At 32.6% G+C, this 16,257-nt stretch overlaps 1 protein-coding gene across 4 annotated transcripts in view; it reads left to right on the forward strand.

The window, feature by feature from the left end:
• LRCH1 (leucine rich repeats and calponin homology domain containing 1) overlaps nucleotides 1–16,257 on the forward strand; it is a 231,477-nt gene that overhangs the window by 191,321 nt on the left and 23,899 nt on the right. For 2 of the 4 annotated variants that reach the window (XM_031961917.1, XM_031961918.1), the window contains exons 14-18: nucleotides 100–153; nucleotides 869–944; nucleotides 3,899–4,003; nucleotides 12,132–12,241; nucleotides 13,047–13,184. In XM_031961917.1, coding sequence (XP_031817777.1) covers nucleotides 100–153; nucleotides 869–944; nucleotides 3,899–4,003; nucleotides 12,132–12,241; nucleotides 13,047–13,184 — 483 coding nt within the window. The remainder of the gene's footprint in view (nucleotides 1–99; nucleotides 154–868; nucleotides 945–3,898; nucleotides 4,004–12,131; nucleotides 12,242–13,046; nucleotides 13,185–16,257) is intronic. The other 2 variants (XM_031961919.1, XM_031961920.1) reach the window with 1 other exon arrangement.

The following is a 16,257-nucleotide window of genomic DNA, read 5'->3' on the forward strand; positions in this document are numbered from 1 at the left end:
CCACTTGTGTTATTATATATTATGAGTTTCATGTAATTATAAAGTGAGCAATATACTCAGCCTAGTCTACCAAATGTTTTGTTTTTGTTTTCCTTTCAGGTACAAAATGATCTGGCTTTAGGAAGTATGGGGATCCGGTGTTCTCAAAATGAGGTAAGTTGCCTAGAGGCAAAGAAAGAATAAGTAGATTGCTGTGTTCTGAATTGGCACATCTCTTATAGAAAACATCATGCATGTCTGTAGTGATTAATGAATGAATTTAGTGTAGTAGGTTCTCAGGGGAGTCCCTCTCAATTTCATCTGCTACCACATATTTCACCAGCCCCTTTGATGATTAAAATTTAATTTTTAAACATGAAATAAAATGTCTATTCTTAGAAACAATCATAGAAACATTTCATAGAGTATTTTATTTGTAGACAGTCTATTAAACAAAATGAAAGTAGTGTGCAGGTGACATTTCAAAATTCTTGTTATCCATAAATGATTCAGAGTGTTGTTCCCTATAGACTATGCATCTGTTCAGTTTCATCTCTCTTTTCCTAAACCTATTGTGTTATGAAGTCTTTTATCAGAGGTGTGCTAAATCTGTGTGTGTTTGTATTGGATATAAGAAAGAGAGTCCATCATCTGTTCAGAAATGGTTTTAGTTTTCAAACTATTTACAACAAGAACCAAATTAATGCTAAAGGAAGATTTTATTTCTTAATATAGAGATATAAATTTTGTACTGCAGATGTTCATCTATCAGTATTACTCCTTGTCAGAATGCCAAAGCCAGCTAAGACACAGTAATGCTACATAATTGTGTAAATCAGTATACTTTGTTTTGGTTCAGTTTTTTTAAATTTCATCTTCCTTGTAACAGCAAATTAAAGAGGACTCCCCTGCCATCTCCCCTACTGAAAATAGCCCAGCTCCATTTGGCCTGAAACCTCGATCAGGTAAGTTAAAATATAAGGGGGAAAAAGAATTTCTCCATGAAGCACAAACTGAATTCATTCTCACACATACATGGAAAGAACACAATTGTTTTCCTTCAGGATTTAAAACCTGTTTATTAGAAATGATTAAAACTTCATCAGTGACAGGTACATAGTCTTGGTGTTCATATCCTGATAAGATTTGGGGATTTCAGATTTTAGACCACTGTATTTCTAGTGAATCAAAGTATGTTTAGTTTCTATCCACCTTTAAATGACAGAGAAAACATGAGCAGCAAGGGACTCGGGGGAAGAAATCACCTGCAAGGATATTTACTATAGGAAGTTGCCCACCAGAAATAATCTAAAATGAATGGAAACCTATTGCTTTCTTCTTCTCTGGAAAACTCCAAGTGAACTTGAAGTTGGAATTAAAGGGGTAGGCAGATAGGATAAAGTCTTTAATTGAGTCATTCCCCTACATTTATATATTTGATGGATGCTAAATATTTAGGGATTATTTGGGTGGTTTGGGACATCACAGTAAATTAATTGTCGGTAAATATTTATAAGCCATGCACCAAATTAAAATGTAATGGTGCCATAGTTATATTTGCACCATGACTAGCTTCCTTATTATATAACTCTGCATGACAAAGATGTATTTTGGACTTCCTCCAATAGTCCTTTTACTGGGACTTCTGGAAAGGGAGCTCATTATAACAGAGCCATGCAGCCCAGACAAAAATGTGGTGAGGCTCCTTTGTCTTTAAGAAAATTATTGCATGAACGTTCCATTAGGCAATGCTGCAAATGTGTTGGTGCTTTATTTAATACCAAAAAAGTTACATGAATAAATTACAATTATATGCAGGAGAAATTATCCATTCGCATGAGTAGAATTGTCTTTAGGAAGTCAATGATGTTAGTTTCTCAGTTCATGTAAATTTCTGATATTACATCCTCTTTTGGTCTCTCAAAATTTCACTAATATTTTTTATTTCCTTGGAAACACTCACTACTGTTGTTTTAAACCAAGTACCAATAAACAGCTGGCAGAAACTTAATCTCTCTCTTAATATTCAGCATTTTAGAAAACAAAATAGTAATTTTTCATACCCATAGAAAAAGAGCAAAGATAATTTTTCAAAGAAAATTTATTTTGCAGAAAGTGATTATTTTGATTTTGGAAATTAAAATTCCTTCTTTTTGGGGTAGGTTGAATGATGGGTAGCATTTGGCTAAATGTGTTATTATCGTATTCTTTGCATATGTGCCTTGTAAAGCAAAGCTATTTTCAAACTTAAAGGGGCCAAGAGTTTCTCAGGTATTTTATCATTTATTTATATATACACTTTTCTACATACTTGTATATATGTGTATATGCATGTGTATGTGTACATATATGAGTGCATATATGTATATGTGTATATAAAGATTACCTAGTAATTCAGATGGTTAAAGCATTGCTATTGAAGCTGAGGTTACAGGTTTGAAAGCTATGTGGGCCTACTTCTATGGACAAAGACCATGTCTCTATCTTAGCCCCAACTGTTGTGCAGGTATATGCCCTTAATTATTAGGAAGGGTGGGTGTGAAAGTGGCAATGGATGAATGAAAACCTAGTCTCATCACTGAAAAAATAGTGCAGATATGGTTGCCTATTGATAATAAATCGATAGTTATCCTCTGTATTTGAAGGATGATACATTATATGGTACCCATTCCTTTATAATAAACTTTTTATTTTGTGTCTTGTCCCACTTGCTGAATAGCAAATTGCTTTTTTAAATGATTTAATTTTTGATGCTCTTTAAAGTTCTCACTTAATGAATTTAATTAAGGCCTAAAATTTTAAGCCTATTATTCATTTCAAATTCTTTGTAATTATGAAACATAAATAAATAATTTATTTATCTAAAATATAATATTTAGATATGATGATTTCCCTTGAATTTTGAAACCTCTTCATATTCTAGAATGCAAAGTAATTAGCTCAGAAAGCATGAGAACTGTTGAAAACCCATGGCATTTAATTGCTATCTATATCACTACCATCCTGAGGAGTACTGGTGACACAACTGAATCTTACATATTGAATTTTTTCAGCATTTTAAATCTCTTTTCAAATTACATTATATGTTTTCTTATTTTTTGCAAGATTTACATAATTTTAGAGAAAGCATGAATTAAAATTTGGTGTATACATCTTTGGATTATGTGTACATTTTTGTTATTTAATTAAACCATTTTATTTTATGAAGATTGGCCATAAAGTTTAAAGACAATTTCTCAAGACTAACGCATTATCAGGAATTGATGAATTTGAAATAGCACCTTGAGACTTTAAATAATATATCTGCTTTTCACATGTCTAGTATTGAGGTACATTTTTATTTTTGTAGTTGCCAAATGATTGACTCACAAATAATTAACTTTTAAGAAATGTTAAAAAGCATATTATCTTATAGAATTTTCATACATAACTAATACTACTTCCAAAAGTAGATAGGTTTTAAAAAAATCAATCTATGCAGGTACTATAATATATAATTAATTTTTTGTGGGATTCATGTTTTCTCTTTAGCAAGCATCAGTTATTTGGGGGAATTTCTGATAAATGCATCCCCTGGCTTGTTTGTGTATAATCTATGGGTACTCTTTCTTGAAACTTGCTCTTGATGAAGATAACTGCTCTAAAATTGTATATTTGTGGTAATGTTAACAATATTAACCGCATGTAAAAGTCTATGGTAATTACTAACACTCAATTTTTATTCATTCTTTTTATTTCATGCAACATCTTTCATCTTTCTTCTCCAATATTATATATTTTAATTAATCTCATATAAATGAAATTCTTTTCATTTCCATGTATTCCTAATGTCATTTATAAAATGCTGCTGCTCCTTTGGTTTTTCTCCTGGTCCCTGTACAACTATATGTGGACCAATTCTCTCACTCCTCTCCTGCAGACCCATCCCTCACTCTTCCTCCTATCTCCTTCAACAAACTTACACAGGCACAAACATGGGACAACTATAGCTACAATATTCCATCAGAAGGAGACAGTGACAATGGTAGGTGGCTTTGTACATATTTGTTCAATTGTACATTAACATGCCAGTGAACATACTGAGTATTTAATTTAGATCTCATAGTAGCTAAAAATGCAAAACATTCAGATGCATGCATGTGGAGTGAGAAAATGTGTACTTTAAGGATCAGTCAAAAAAAAAGTGCATGTTAAATGTTCTATAGCATGATTTAAAACAGTTTAACCAAATAAAAATCCTGGACATGTTGTAAACGAAAATAATCCATGGAATAATTTCACTTCCATTCTTTTTCCTAATCATCTTCAAATATGCATGGATTGGGTTTTGTGATCTAAAAGAAATCCGAATATATTTAAACTTCTGCTTTTGTTACATATAAAGTAGGAGATTTTTGAGGCAATTCAATTTTTTTTCATTCAGCAAGTATTTATTAGGTTCCTTTTGTGTTAGATACTAAGGAACACATTTTTTTATTCATTCAATTTTATTTTATTTTCAGTTTCAAATTCATCTCCCCATTCACTAAGAAAACAAGAAAAATAGAGCCCTTTAAAAATATGTATATTTGTGTAAAACAAATCTCACCTTAGCCTTGTTCAGGAAGTGGGAGGGTTGAGAAGCAAGAAAAAGAAGAAAACAAAAAATATATATGGTTCAGTCCGCATTTTGAGTTCATGAACTCTATCTGGAGCTGGGTAGTATGTTCCATCGTAAATCCTTGAAATTGTGGTTGGTTGTTGTGTTCATCAGAGTTTACTAAGTCTTTCAAAGTTGATCATCTTTACAATGTTGCTGTTATTGTATAAATTGCTCTTCTGGTTCTGCTTACTTCACTCTGTATCACTTCATATGGTTCTGCTCAGGTTTTCCCAAAACCATACCCATTATCTTATAGTACAACAGAATTCCATCACATTGATCTATCATAACTTGTGCAGTCATTACCCAGTTGATGAGCATTCTCTTAATTTCTAGTTCTTTGTCACCACAAAAAGAGCTGCTATAAATATTCATGTACATATGGATCCTTTTCCTTTTTCTTAGATCTCTTTGGAATATAAACCTACTAACAATATTGTAGAATCAAAGGGTGTGTACAGTTTAATAACTTTTTGCATATAATTCCAATTGCTTTCCAGATAGTTCACAGTTCTACCAACAGTGCATTAGGGTTTTCCAACATCATCTCTAGTATTTACTAGTTTCCTTTTTTTGTCATCTTAGCTAATGATGCCTACAAATAGTACTTCAGAGTTGTTTTAATTTGCATTTCTCTGTTGTAAAGCATTTTTTCATATGGCTATTTTCTTCCTCTTAAATTTCTTCCTCTGAAAACTGCCATTAATTGGGGAAGTCAATTCAATTTTCTTCTAATTAGCCTCCTTGGAAGACCCAAATGCTGGAGTCATTTCTAGGATTCCATGATTCTGTATAGTTTATCTATACAAAGGACAATAATCATGAAGAAAATTTATTTTCTATATAATTTGACTCTAAGTATCTAGAAATGATAGAATGACATTGACTTGGTATAAAGTTAATTCTCCCTTGACAAGAATATAGACTTGACAGCTAATAATTTATATGGACATCTCTTATTTTGTTGCCTACTGAATGCCAGAGGCAAGGAGTAGAAAAGAGATCAATAGAATAAGTGTACAAATATTATTTCTACCTTGATTTCTTTTACAGTTAGATGATGATTAAAATAAGAAACATTAAAGAAATATTCAATGACAAAGAGATTATAATTTGGGAGTGAGGGAAGAATGAGATTATATATAATCACATTGCAAACTCAAAGGAAACATCAGCTTTTTAACAGGATATATCTGTTTTGATATACCCTCTTGAAGAGATGGAAATTTTAAGCCATTAACTGTTAACTTCTTACCAGATTTTGCTTAATAAACTGGATTAATCCCATATGTGGAAGAATGAGCTCATTTTTCTAAGAGAAGAGGGACGGTTTGGTTCCATTCAAAAGGAATTTTAAAATTCCACAGCTCTACAATAAAAACCACAATTGAAGTCAATCCACTAAAACCTGACAAATGCAAATTCTTCATTCGGGACAGTTGAAAAGGTTTGACTTGTTTATTTCCTCCTTTAAAAGAGAGCTTAAAATTGAGATATTCAGAAAGCAAAACTATTTCACAAATCTATTGTTGATTAAAATAATAATAAGAAATTAGAAATATGAAGGTGATACAATATAAAAACTAATTTTTAGCATTTCAGAGTTGGAAAGCAATTTTTAAATAAAATAATACAACTCCATTCTTTTCATAAGTGAGGAAATTGAGGTCTAGGGAGTTTGCCTAAGGTCACATGATAGCTGAATCAAGATTAGAAAGTAGATGTCCAGATTCACCAATGTGTTTTCAGTGGAAATAATCAACAAATATTGATTGCCTATAGTGTGCAAAGTCCTGTACCTTCATTTTTTCATTAAACTCACAGAATTCTGCTCAAAAAAATAGTCTAAAATCCTTATCCAAAAAGAAAGCTTTAACAGTAACTCATTTATGATTTCCAGTCACAAATCAAGAAATTTTTAAAGCATATATGGATATCCTAGGGTACTCAGTGGTAATAATGAAAGATTATTTTTTTAATTATTCATGTAGTAACATCAAAAGTGTGATGTTTTATTAGGTGACATTTTACCATTCATTTATAAAATGCGTCATAGGAAAGGATTCCTTTGTGTTCTAAAACACCCTTACCAACTATTTGGACCAATTTCCAGATGAATCTTGATGTCAATTTTCATATCAAGGGCTATATTTTGCCCTGTGATATGTGAATACATTTTCTTGTGTTATCTTTTAGATAAGTAGCTACTTCATGAATTTACAAGCACAGGGGACTGGTGTTCCAGGTTTCTACTGCAAGTCTACTATAGGGTTAGCAAATCACCAACCTGTTTGTTCCCTGAAGAGATCTAAGCATTAGGAAAATGTATTTATTCTCAGTGCATCTGTTTTACTTCAAAATGAGAACAAAACAACATGCAGTCTACTAGATGAATCATCTATGCAGATATCTTATTTTTTATCCACTATCTTACCAATAGCTATCTGTCACTCAAACATGTCTAAATGGGTATCTCTTTATCAACTCAAGATGAAGATAAACTGGTTTTTCATTTTTACTCTCTACACCTTTGTCATCCTTACTAGTGTTGCCAATTCTGTAATCTCTTGTTCCTTTTTTGATTTAATTGGAAATTCCCCTTTCCATCATACTTCTGTTTCTAAAACTTTTAACTGAAATCAACAATTTCAATTCAGTAAATGATCTGTGAAAGATATTATGCTAGTTATTAGAGATATAAATATGGAAAAACTATAGTCCCTGTCTTAACAGGGGTTGATATCCTAATGGGGGATACTATTTACAGTAAGGATGCTTCAAAGTAGAATGTGATTGGAGCAAAAAAATAATTAAGATGCTGCTATAAAAAAATTGAAGTTGAAGAAACCAGTTTCATAGAACCAATTTCATGGAGAAAGAGCCTCCTGAGCTGGGCCTTTCAAAAACAGGATTTCAGTGGGTGACATTTTAGAGAACTGTGGACTTCAGGAAAGGGAGTTTCATTCTGAGCTAATTTATGGAGGCAAGAGAAGGTAGATGAAATCAGAGAACTCGGAAGAGAGATGAAATTGGCCCTAAAGGAAAATTCTGAGAAGAAGAATAGTAGGAAATAAGAGTGGAAGGATTACTTGGGATCATCTTGTAGAAAAAAAAAATAAATACTAGGATAAGGAATTTATATTTTATTCCATAGCTACTGAAAATGTTTGAAAAGCATGATAGCTTGGCCAAACTTTTGTGAATTAGGAAGACAAACTTATTAGTTGAGTCAAAAGTGAGTTGGAAGGGGCAGTTAGGTGAAGCAGTGGATAGAGCACCAGCCCTAAAGTCAGGAGGACCTGAGTGCAAATCTGGATTTAGACACTTAACCTTAACTTTTTCTAGCTGTGTGACTCTGGGCAAATCACTTAATCCCTATTGCTTCAGCAAAAACAAAAAGAAAAAGTGAATTGGAAAGGAGAAAGACTAGAAACAGAACAGTTAAGTTTCAAGTTCAAGTATTCAAAATTAGGAATTTTATGAATCTGCTCAGATCATAACTTTCTGTAACAGCTTCAGCTACTGATTTGAGTCAGAATATAATTTCCATTATATTCCACTTTTTTTTTATTGTTTTAAACTCAGTTATTTTTTAAAACTTATTGTCCCAAAATATGTCATCAATTCACAGAAAGTATTTTGCTAATAACTCTGGCTGGATAACTTATGGAAAAATCTATGGAATTTATGGAAAATTTATGGAAAATCATTTCCTATAGGAAATGATGGGAGAAAGTGGATAAAGAAGAGATGGGTTGAAGGAGAAGCTATGTTTTGGAAAGAGCTATCCTTCAGTTTTCTTTTGGAGCATCCTGAGCCTAAACTTTTTAGCTTGAACTTCTCCCCATTCTGTAATTTTTGTTTTGTGTATCATTTTCAAGAATAAAGAATTTTTCAATTTTCAGAAATAAAGAATAAAGAACTTTTTGATCTTGGAATGATTTTTCTCTGTCTTGCAAGTTTTGAAGTTCCTTATTTAAATGATTATTTTTTGCTTAAATGTGGCATAATCTTGATTCACATACATAATGCTCATACTAAGATAGCAGGTAGAAGACCTTCAGAAGATAGCTATTTCAAAAGTGTACATCAGGGACCAAAGAAACCTTGGAACACAATCGTTCAGCCCATGGTTAATTGCAAATTCCTTTGACCATGTCCTCACCAAATACTCTGCACTACTATTGAGTGACATGAGGTGAAATGTGAAATGACATTCAGCAGCTGATTGGATAGAATGTGAAAAGGAAGAATAAAAAATAATGTTGAGACCTGATGAAGTTCTTAAAATGTTCAATGAATAGGGTTTATATAGTCTCATTTCCTGAAGCTTTCAAGAAAATTTAATATAATTTGAAAGAAAAATACTAAGTAGCATGATCAGAGCCATTCTCGGGTTATCAGCAGAATTATAATGTCATGATAAAAGGAAAGGGATTTAAGTGTTCAGATTGCAGCATAATTATCTAAAGACCTTTCATGCAGAGTATATTATAAACTAGATGTAAGAGTGAGCATTATGATCTCAAACTACTAACTCTCTATTCTCAAGTATACCAGAGTTAACGAAGTAGACTAATATTCTACTCATTAATGTCACTAAATTCATGAATATTTGAGGAGTATTGAAGATGAAGTCACAAAAATCTGAAGCAGAAGCCCATTTTAAACATATGCTGTATTACCCTGGGAAATTCATTTAATATCTTCAGGCTTCAGTTACCTCATCTATAAAATGAAAATAGAATCTAATTCATAAAATTAAAGTTTTTTGCAAATCTTAAAATGGTACATAAATGCCAGCCCTTATTAGTATTCATGATATGGATACTGTCTGTTATTGTTGTTGTCATTATTAACAATATTATTAGCTCAAATGCCCCACCATTAATTTCAAATCTCACTTATTTTTCTAATAAGACCTGAATCTTTGATGTGTGTGTGTGTGTGTGTGTGTGTGTGTGTATGTGTGTGTAAGTAAGTAATCTGGACATGTCACTTTACCCTGTTTGCCTAACTTTCCTCGTTTGTAAAATGAGTTAAAGAAGGAAATGGCAAACCACTCCAGAATCTTTGTCCAAAAAAACCTCAAATAAGGTCATGAGACATTACATATGACTGAAACTGAATAATAATTTTGAATTTTTCTTTTGGAGTTATACAAAAAGACAGAGTTCATTTAAATTTCTTGATGCTATTTGTGTAATGTATGAATTTCCAATAAAAAACCTCTTGGAAATATTAAAGTACAAGCTGTTGACTAATATTACCTATAGCAAAGCTATACCTTTAAATCCTATTGTTGCAGCACCCCCTTGTGTCCAAGTTGAATAATACCTTGCTTTTTAAACCGTTTAAAATGGATAAATTTCTTTTTTTCAGTGATTTTGTTTAATTTAACATGTATTTTGTTTCTTTAAGGAAGATTCTTTCTTTGGTTAGATAATTCCTTCTAGAAATATAGCCAAACAGCTCATTTAACATTTGGTATCTACTAAGTCAACACCTTTTGTTTCTTATTATTTGAATGGGTCAGGATTTGACAGTTTGTTCAATTCATTTGACATTTTTTTATACCATCTATCCAAAGGGCTTCCTGACTGTTTTACATATTTTAACTTTATTGAAGTTACAATAAAACTTTTGTTAACCAGCATTAACAATGCAAGAGAAGAGGATATTTCTAATTTGCTTAGGATTCAGCTGCATTTTTATTTTTCCTTCATCTTCTAGAATTTCTCAAAACATGTATCAGTTTCCTCCAGACCATCAATATCTTCTCTTCTTGTACCAGTTTACCTTTTCTTCAGATTCTTTCTTTCACTACTATTCTTTGCTCCTAGTTTGCTACTCTTGCAGGTTATAGCATCTTTGGGCTTGTTAATGATCAATAGTGATCAATAATTGATTTTTTTTTATTTGCCTTTGGCCCTTTATGGTTTCATCTTTCCCTGCAACTTCTTGGTTTTGCCATGATCTTGGGTTTGTAAGGGTTGTAGTTAATTTAGGCACAGAGTTATTGAGGTTATGTTTAAAACATCCATAAACTTTTATGTGACTAAATTAAATTTAAATTTAGTTGATTGAATTAACCTCCCACAATACTTTAAAGATTTTTTTTAAAGTAATTAACTTATAAATCATTGGAGATTGTTGACTTAAGTTGGCAATTAAAATAAAAAGGCTGCTTTTCAATTTAAGCTTTTTTACTTAAGCAGAAGAATTTATGCATTTAGAAATGTTGCAGAATTCCTAAAAAAAGTTTGGACCAGTGTTTGGTTTATTTCTGAGATTCTTTGGGATCCTAGATGAGTCATTTGCTTTTCTTCCTCTCCCCCCCCCCCATTTCTTCATTCTTCATTATTATTTTTTATGTGGGATGGTGCTTAGTGAGAATAATCATTAAAATAAACATTCACATTTAAATAGCACTTTATAGTTTCAAAAATACTTTAATATATTATTTCAGTTATTCTTCACAATAGCCCTATAGAGTAGGTTGTACAAATATATTTCCTATCAATTAGGAAACCAAAATTTAGAGGCTGAGGGACTCTTATACAAATAAGTATCAGGAGTTGAGTGGATGTTGGAACAACTTGGATCTTCTAATTTTGGTTTCATTAGTCTTTTCACTGATGTATCACATGGTCAAGATTTGAAAATGCAAAGAGGGACTCTTTCTCTAGCAAGAGTGGGAATACTGAAACAGATGGCTTCAAATTAAGGGGATTAAGGGGAGAGACACTGAGATAGGAGAAAGTTGTCATCATAGAGAGTAAGCTGTTTCTTAGTATACTAATGTAGAATTAAAATTAACATGATAGAACAGGGTAAATCATAGATACTTAGCATAGATTCTATATTTTCTTTTTGGAAGCATTCCTTAATAAGATATTTCCATAAGATGATATTTCTTTTCAACCCTCAAATTATATCTGAAATTGCAGGTATGTTCTTGACAAAAAGGAAGGAGAGGAGTCTTTTATAATATTAAAAAAAAAAGCAGAATTCTTTTTCAATAAATGTAAAAAAAAATACTGCATGTTATCCTAGCATTCTTAAGAAGTCTGCGCAAAAGAAAATATTAGTTTATGCTTATTTTTAAAGCCTCTATAAAATAAATATCACTGTCTTCTTATTTAAAACAATGTGTTGATCAAATATAAATGTAGACAGAAGCATGCAAAAATGAGAGAGGGGAAAAACCAAGAGAAGTGATAAAGATGGGTTTCAGCAGTGACCCAATCCTTTGCCCTTGATTCAGGTCATTCTCACAAGACATATAGAATGTTCGTGTATGTAAAACAACAAGAAATTGTACAGTTATCTTAAAAAGTCTCCAATCCATAGGGAGAAGATAGTAGATGAAAACCTGAGTTTTCAAGATGGGGAAATTGTTGCTTTGATACTGAATAAAAAACTTTGTTTTCTTTGGTACATTTAGACGCATTGAAAGCAACATGTAAGAAGCCCTATGCAAAGGATTTGTTTTCTTTTTTTGTTCCAGTGTTCTCAAGACCACAGAGGAATTTGGAATCCATAGATCCTCAGTTTACAATTAGGAGGAAGATGGAGCAAATGAGAGAAGAGAAAGAACTTGTAGAACATCTGCGAGAGGTATGGAGCAGTTGTTTTGAGTTTCTGATGTGGGTATCCAGAACCATGGGTATTTCAGCAAGCAGGGCCTTGAACTGATGGTTGATTAAATCAAGTCAATGATTCTTGGTTCCAAAATTTGAGAAGCAAATCTAAGTTTTTCTGTCTCTTGCAAAATAAGAGTCCTACATGATTAAATGAAAAAGAAATGTCTGAGATTTTAAAAATCTGATTTCTGAGCTGACATGTAATCTAACAACTTTTTTGTTGGTTGGCTTTAGCTTTCTAGGTATCTGACCCCACTTAAAGAATCTATTTAGCTCCTTTACTTCATTACTTCATTCCATTTATATTGTCAAATTCTGGAGGAAATATTAATGAAAATATAATATGTTATCACTTCTTTTAGTTTGTATATGCTACAAAGGATTATTTTTTTATCCTGCAGAAGTTTTTCCTTTGAATTAATTTGAGTAAGAAATATAGTTATTTGATGATTGTTTGCAGTTTTCAATGAGTTGAATATTTTATACCATTCCAGATGTCATCATGCTTTTCCTTAGAATATAATTTTGTATAAAACACTTTGAAGAGAAAGTACTTTAGTATCTAGGTATTCAAAGCGTACTCTAATTGTATTCTAAGATACTATGTAATTTCTCTTCAAACTCTTTAATGATGAAATTTTAAAAGTAATTAATGTGCTGTAAAGTTACCCATGCATATATCCTGTAAATAAAAGGCTATAAAATAAATTAAAAAAAACACAAAATATGCAAAAAAAAAAAAAGTAATTAATGGTAATTTTCTGTTTTTTTCTAACCAGAGCATTGAGATGAGACTAAAAGTCAGCTTACATGAAGACCTTGGAGCAGCTCTGATGGATGGTGTGGTCCTCTGTCACTTAGTTAATCACATCCGTCCTCGATCTGTAGCAAGTATTCATGTTCCCTCACCAGCAGTGGTAAGTATAAAATTTAACCAGATTAAATTCACTTTTGTATTATTTAGTAGAATTTGCCATGGGTAAATTTATTACTTTTTACCCCTGTTCAATAGACTCTAAATGTTTATTAAGTTTTTTTTTACATGCAAGACAGTCAAAGTATACAAAGAAAGGCAAACATCTCTACTCAACTCATATTCTAATGAGAAAGAAAACATAAAAATCACTATGTATGAACAGGACTGGGAAAAGTTTCTTACCAAAGGAACTTTATCAGGCAGCTAGATGGCTCAGTGGATAAAGCACCAGCCCTGGAATCAGGGGACCTGAGTTTAAATCTGATCTCAGACACTTAAACTTTCTACTAGCTATGTGACCCTGGGCAAGTCATTTAACCTCAATTGCCTGGCAAAAAAAAGAACTTTATCTGACACTTGAAGGAAGCCAGAAAAGTCAGATTATAGAGATGAGGAGGAGCATTGCAGGTATGAAGCAGATCCAGAGAAAATGCCCAGAGTTGAGATGGTACATCTTTTTCAAGTCAAGCAAGGAGACCAATGTCATTGAACTGAAGAGTATGTGGAGGGGAATACGATGTAAAAATATGGGAAAAATAGAATAGGGCCATATGATAAAGGACCTTAAAAGCCAAACAGAGGAATTGTTTGATATTTAAGGTAATTGGGAACCCCCAGAATTTATTGAACAGAAGGAGGAATGCGGTCGTAGTTGCATTTTAGGAAGATCACTTTGGCAACTGAGTGGAAAATGGACTATAATTAGGTGAGACTTGAAACAAGGAGGCCAACCAACAGAAGTTTACAATAGTTCAGGTGTGGAAAGGTATAAAAATCTTGCACAAACTGGTTCAGATGTTGAGTGATAAAGGTCTTACACAGAAGCCAGTAGGAATACAAAGACCAAATCAGTAGTCTCTATCCTCAGAGAACTTACATTTAATGGATAAATGAAAGCATGTACTCATTAATACATTTGTTCAGATTAGTAAATACAAGTTAATTTGAGGGAGGGAATTTAAGGAAGGTTTCCCAGGGACACCCAACCTGAGCTTTAAAGGAAAAGGAGGACTCTGAAAGGCAGCAAAGTACAGAGCAAGTGGTTTCTGGGCATAGAAAACAACTTTATAGCTGCATAAAGGCAAGGGGGAAAAAGTTAGCTGCAGGGATTAACTAATTAATAGAGCAGTTTAGCTGAAAAGTACCTAATGGAAATTATATGAAATCTAGAAAGGCTAAAAAAAGTATGTTGGGACAAGAAAGCCTTAAATGTCAGACTAAGTTAATTTCTAAGATATTAACCTAGTCTGACATTTAAGGCTTTCCACAAAGACCTAAGATTTAACTGGTGATGGATGAAAAATAACTTGGGAGCTGACTAGCTGATGAAAGGTGAAAAAGAAGGAAGAGATGTAAATGACTTTAAGGCTCTGAACTGGGTTAATTTAGCACAAATAGGGAGATTTGGAGGAGTGGGTATATTTAGACATTAAGAAGGTCTGGTCTGTTTTGATATTTTGAGTTACAATACTAATGGGATAGCCAGGTAGAAATGTTATACTACAGTTCTATAACTACATTAAAAACTAAAAATTAGTAGTATATTTTTACCATTATTCTTTGCCAGTATAGTCCAGAGCACTACCAACATACAGCAAAAAATTAAATTGAAATGCGTGTGTCATTTATTGTTCTTTAGTCATTTGTCATTACCTACTCTTTGTGACCTTACTGTGTAGTTTTCTTGGTAAAGATATTGGAGTGATTTGCTATTTTATTCTCCAGCTCATTTTACAGATAAGGAAATTGAGGCAAACAGGAGTAAGTGATTTTCCAGGGTCACAAAACTAATAAGTGTCTGAAACTTCCTGATTCCAATGCTCTCCACTGTACCACATAACTTCCCTATAAGTATCTTTTTTCCAAAAGTAATCTGTTCCTTCCATTTTCCATTGAGGCTTCTTTTCCCTCTTCTCCCTTTTTTTATTTTAAAGAAAGACTAGAGAGACTACATTTCTCTCTCTTTTTTGCCCAGACTGAAAGTGCAGCAACCACTCACAGGTCTGCTCTCAGTACTGATCATCATAAAAGTTATAACTTGCCCCATTTCTGGCCTGGTAGGTTCATTTCTCCTTAGTTAGATTGATGGGCCTCCATTCCCAGGGACTTGTAATATTAGTGCCAGATTTTGTGTGGCTACTTGGTGAGCTTTAGGTTCCCACTACATAAAACGTAAAATTCCCAATCCAGGCAGTCTACCAGCAGGCATTGTAAGTATGTACCAACATGTCCATCTCATTGATTTCTGATAATAAAAATCAAATGGTGCTTTCAGGTTTACAAAAATGTTTTAGATATCTCCTTTTACTTGAACTCCTTTTATAGATGTGGAAACCGAGATTCAAAGGTATTGAGAAACTTGCTCATGGTCCCATAGTTCCAGTGAGGGATTTGAGTTCATTTTGGTTACAACCACATTCTTTCCTGATACATGGAAAAAGAATTAGATATGTTCTATATGGCCTCTGAGGGCAGAACTGGGAACAAAGCTGCAGAAAGAAATTATTTAGGCTTGAAGAAAGTAGAAACTAATTAACTATTAGAGGTTTCCCCAAATGGAATGGACTGCCTTGGGAGACAGAAGGTAGATTCTACATTACTGAAAGTCTTGAGGAGAAAGCTTTGTCAGAGATGTGTGATAGGGCATTCTTAATCAGAGGCAGATAAGGCTCAGGGTCCTCAGGAGTCCCTTTCAGGCTTATAATTCTATGTATGTAGACAGAATTTGTCTTTTATAGGATCAAGACACAGATAATCAAACTTGACAGTTCTACACATTTGTGGAATAAAGGTACATGTCAGAACCTGGAAAACAAGATTTAAGAATCCCATGGAAGAGCCTGCTTTGTAGAAAATTCTGCCTTATTAGAATGTTTCCTTCTGTAGGAATAATTTTATTAAAAGCCACAAACTAAATTGTTTTATGCTTTAGGAGTCACAAGCAGATACTGGTATCTTATATGAATACATATTAAAAATAGGCATATTGTGTGGAGGGTTTTTTAGAATATGGA

Source organism: Sarcophilus harrisii, chromosome 3 (assembly GCF_902635505.1).
Source record: "Sarcophilus harrisii chromosome 3, mSarHar1.11, whole genome shotgun sequence".
In the NCBI taxonomy this organism is placed as follows: domain Eukaryota; kingdom Metazoa; phylum Chordata; class Mammalia; order Dasyuromorphia; family Dasyuridae; genus Sarcophilus; species Sarcophilus harrisii.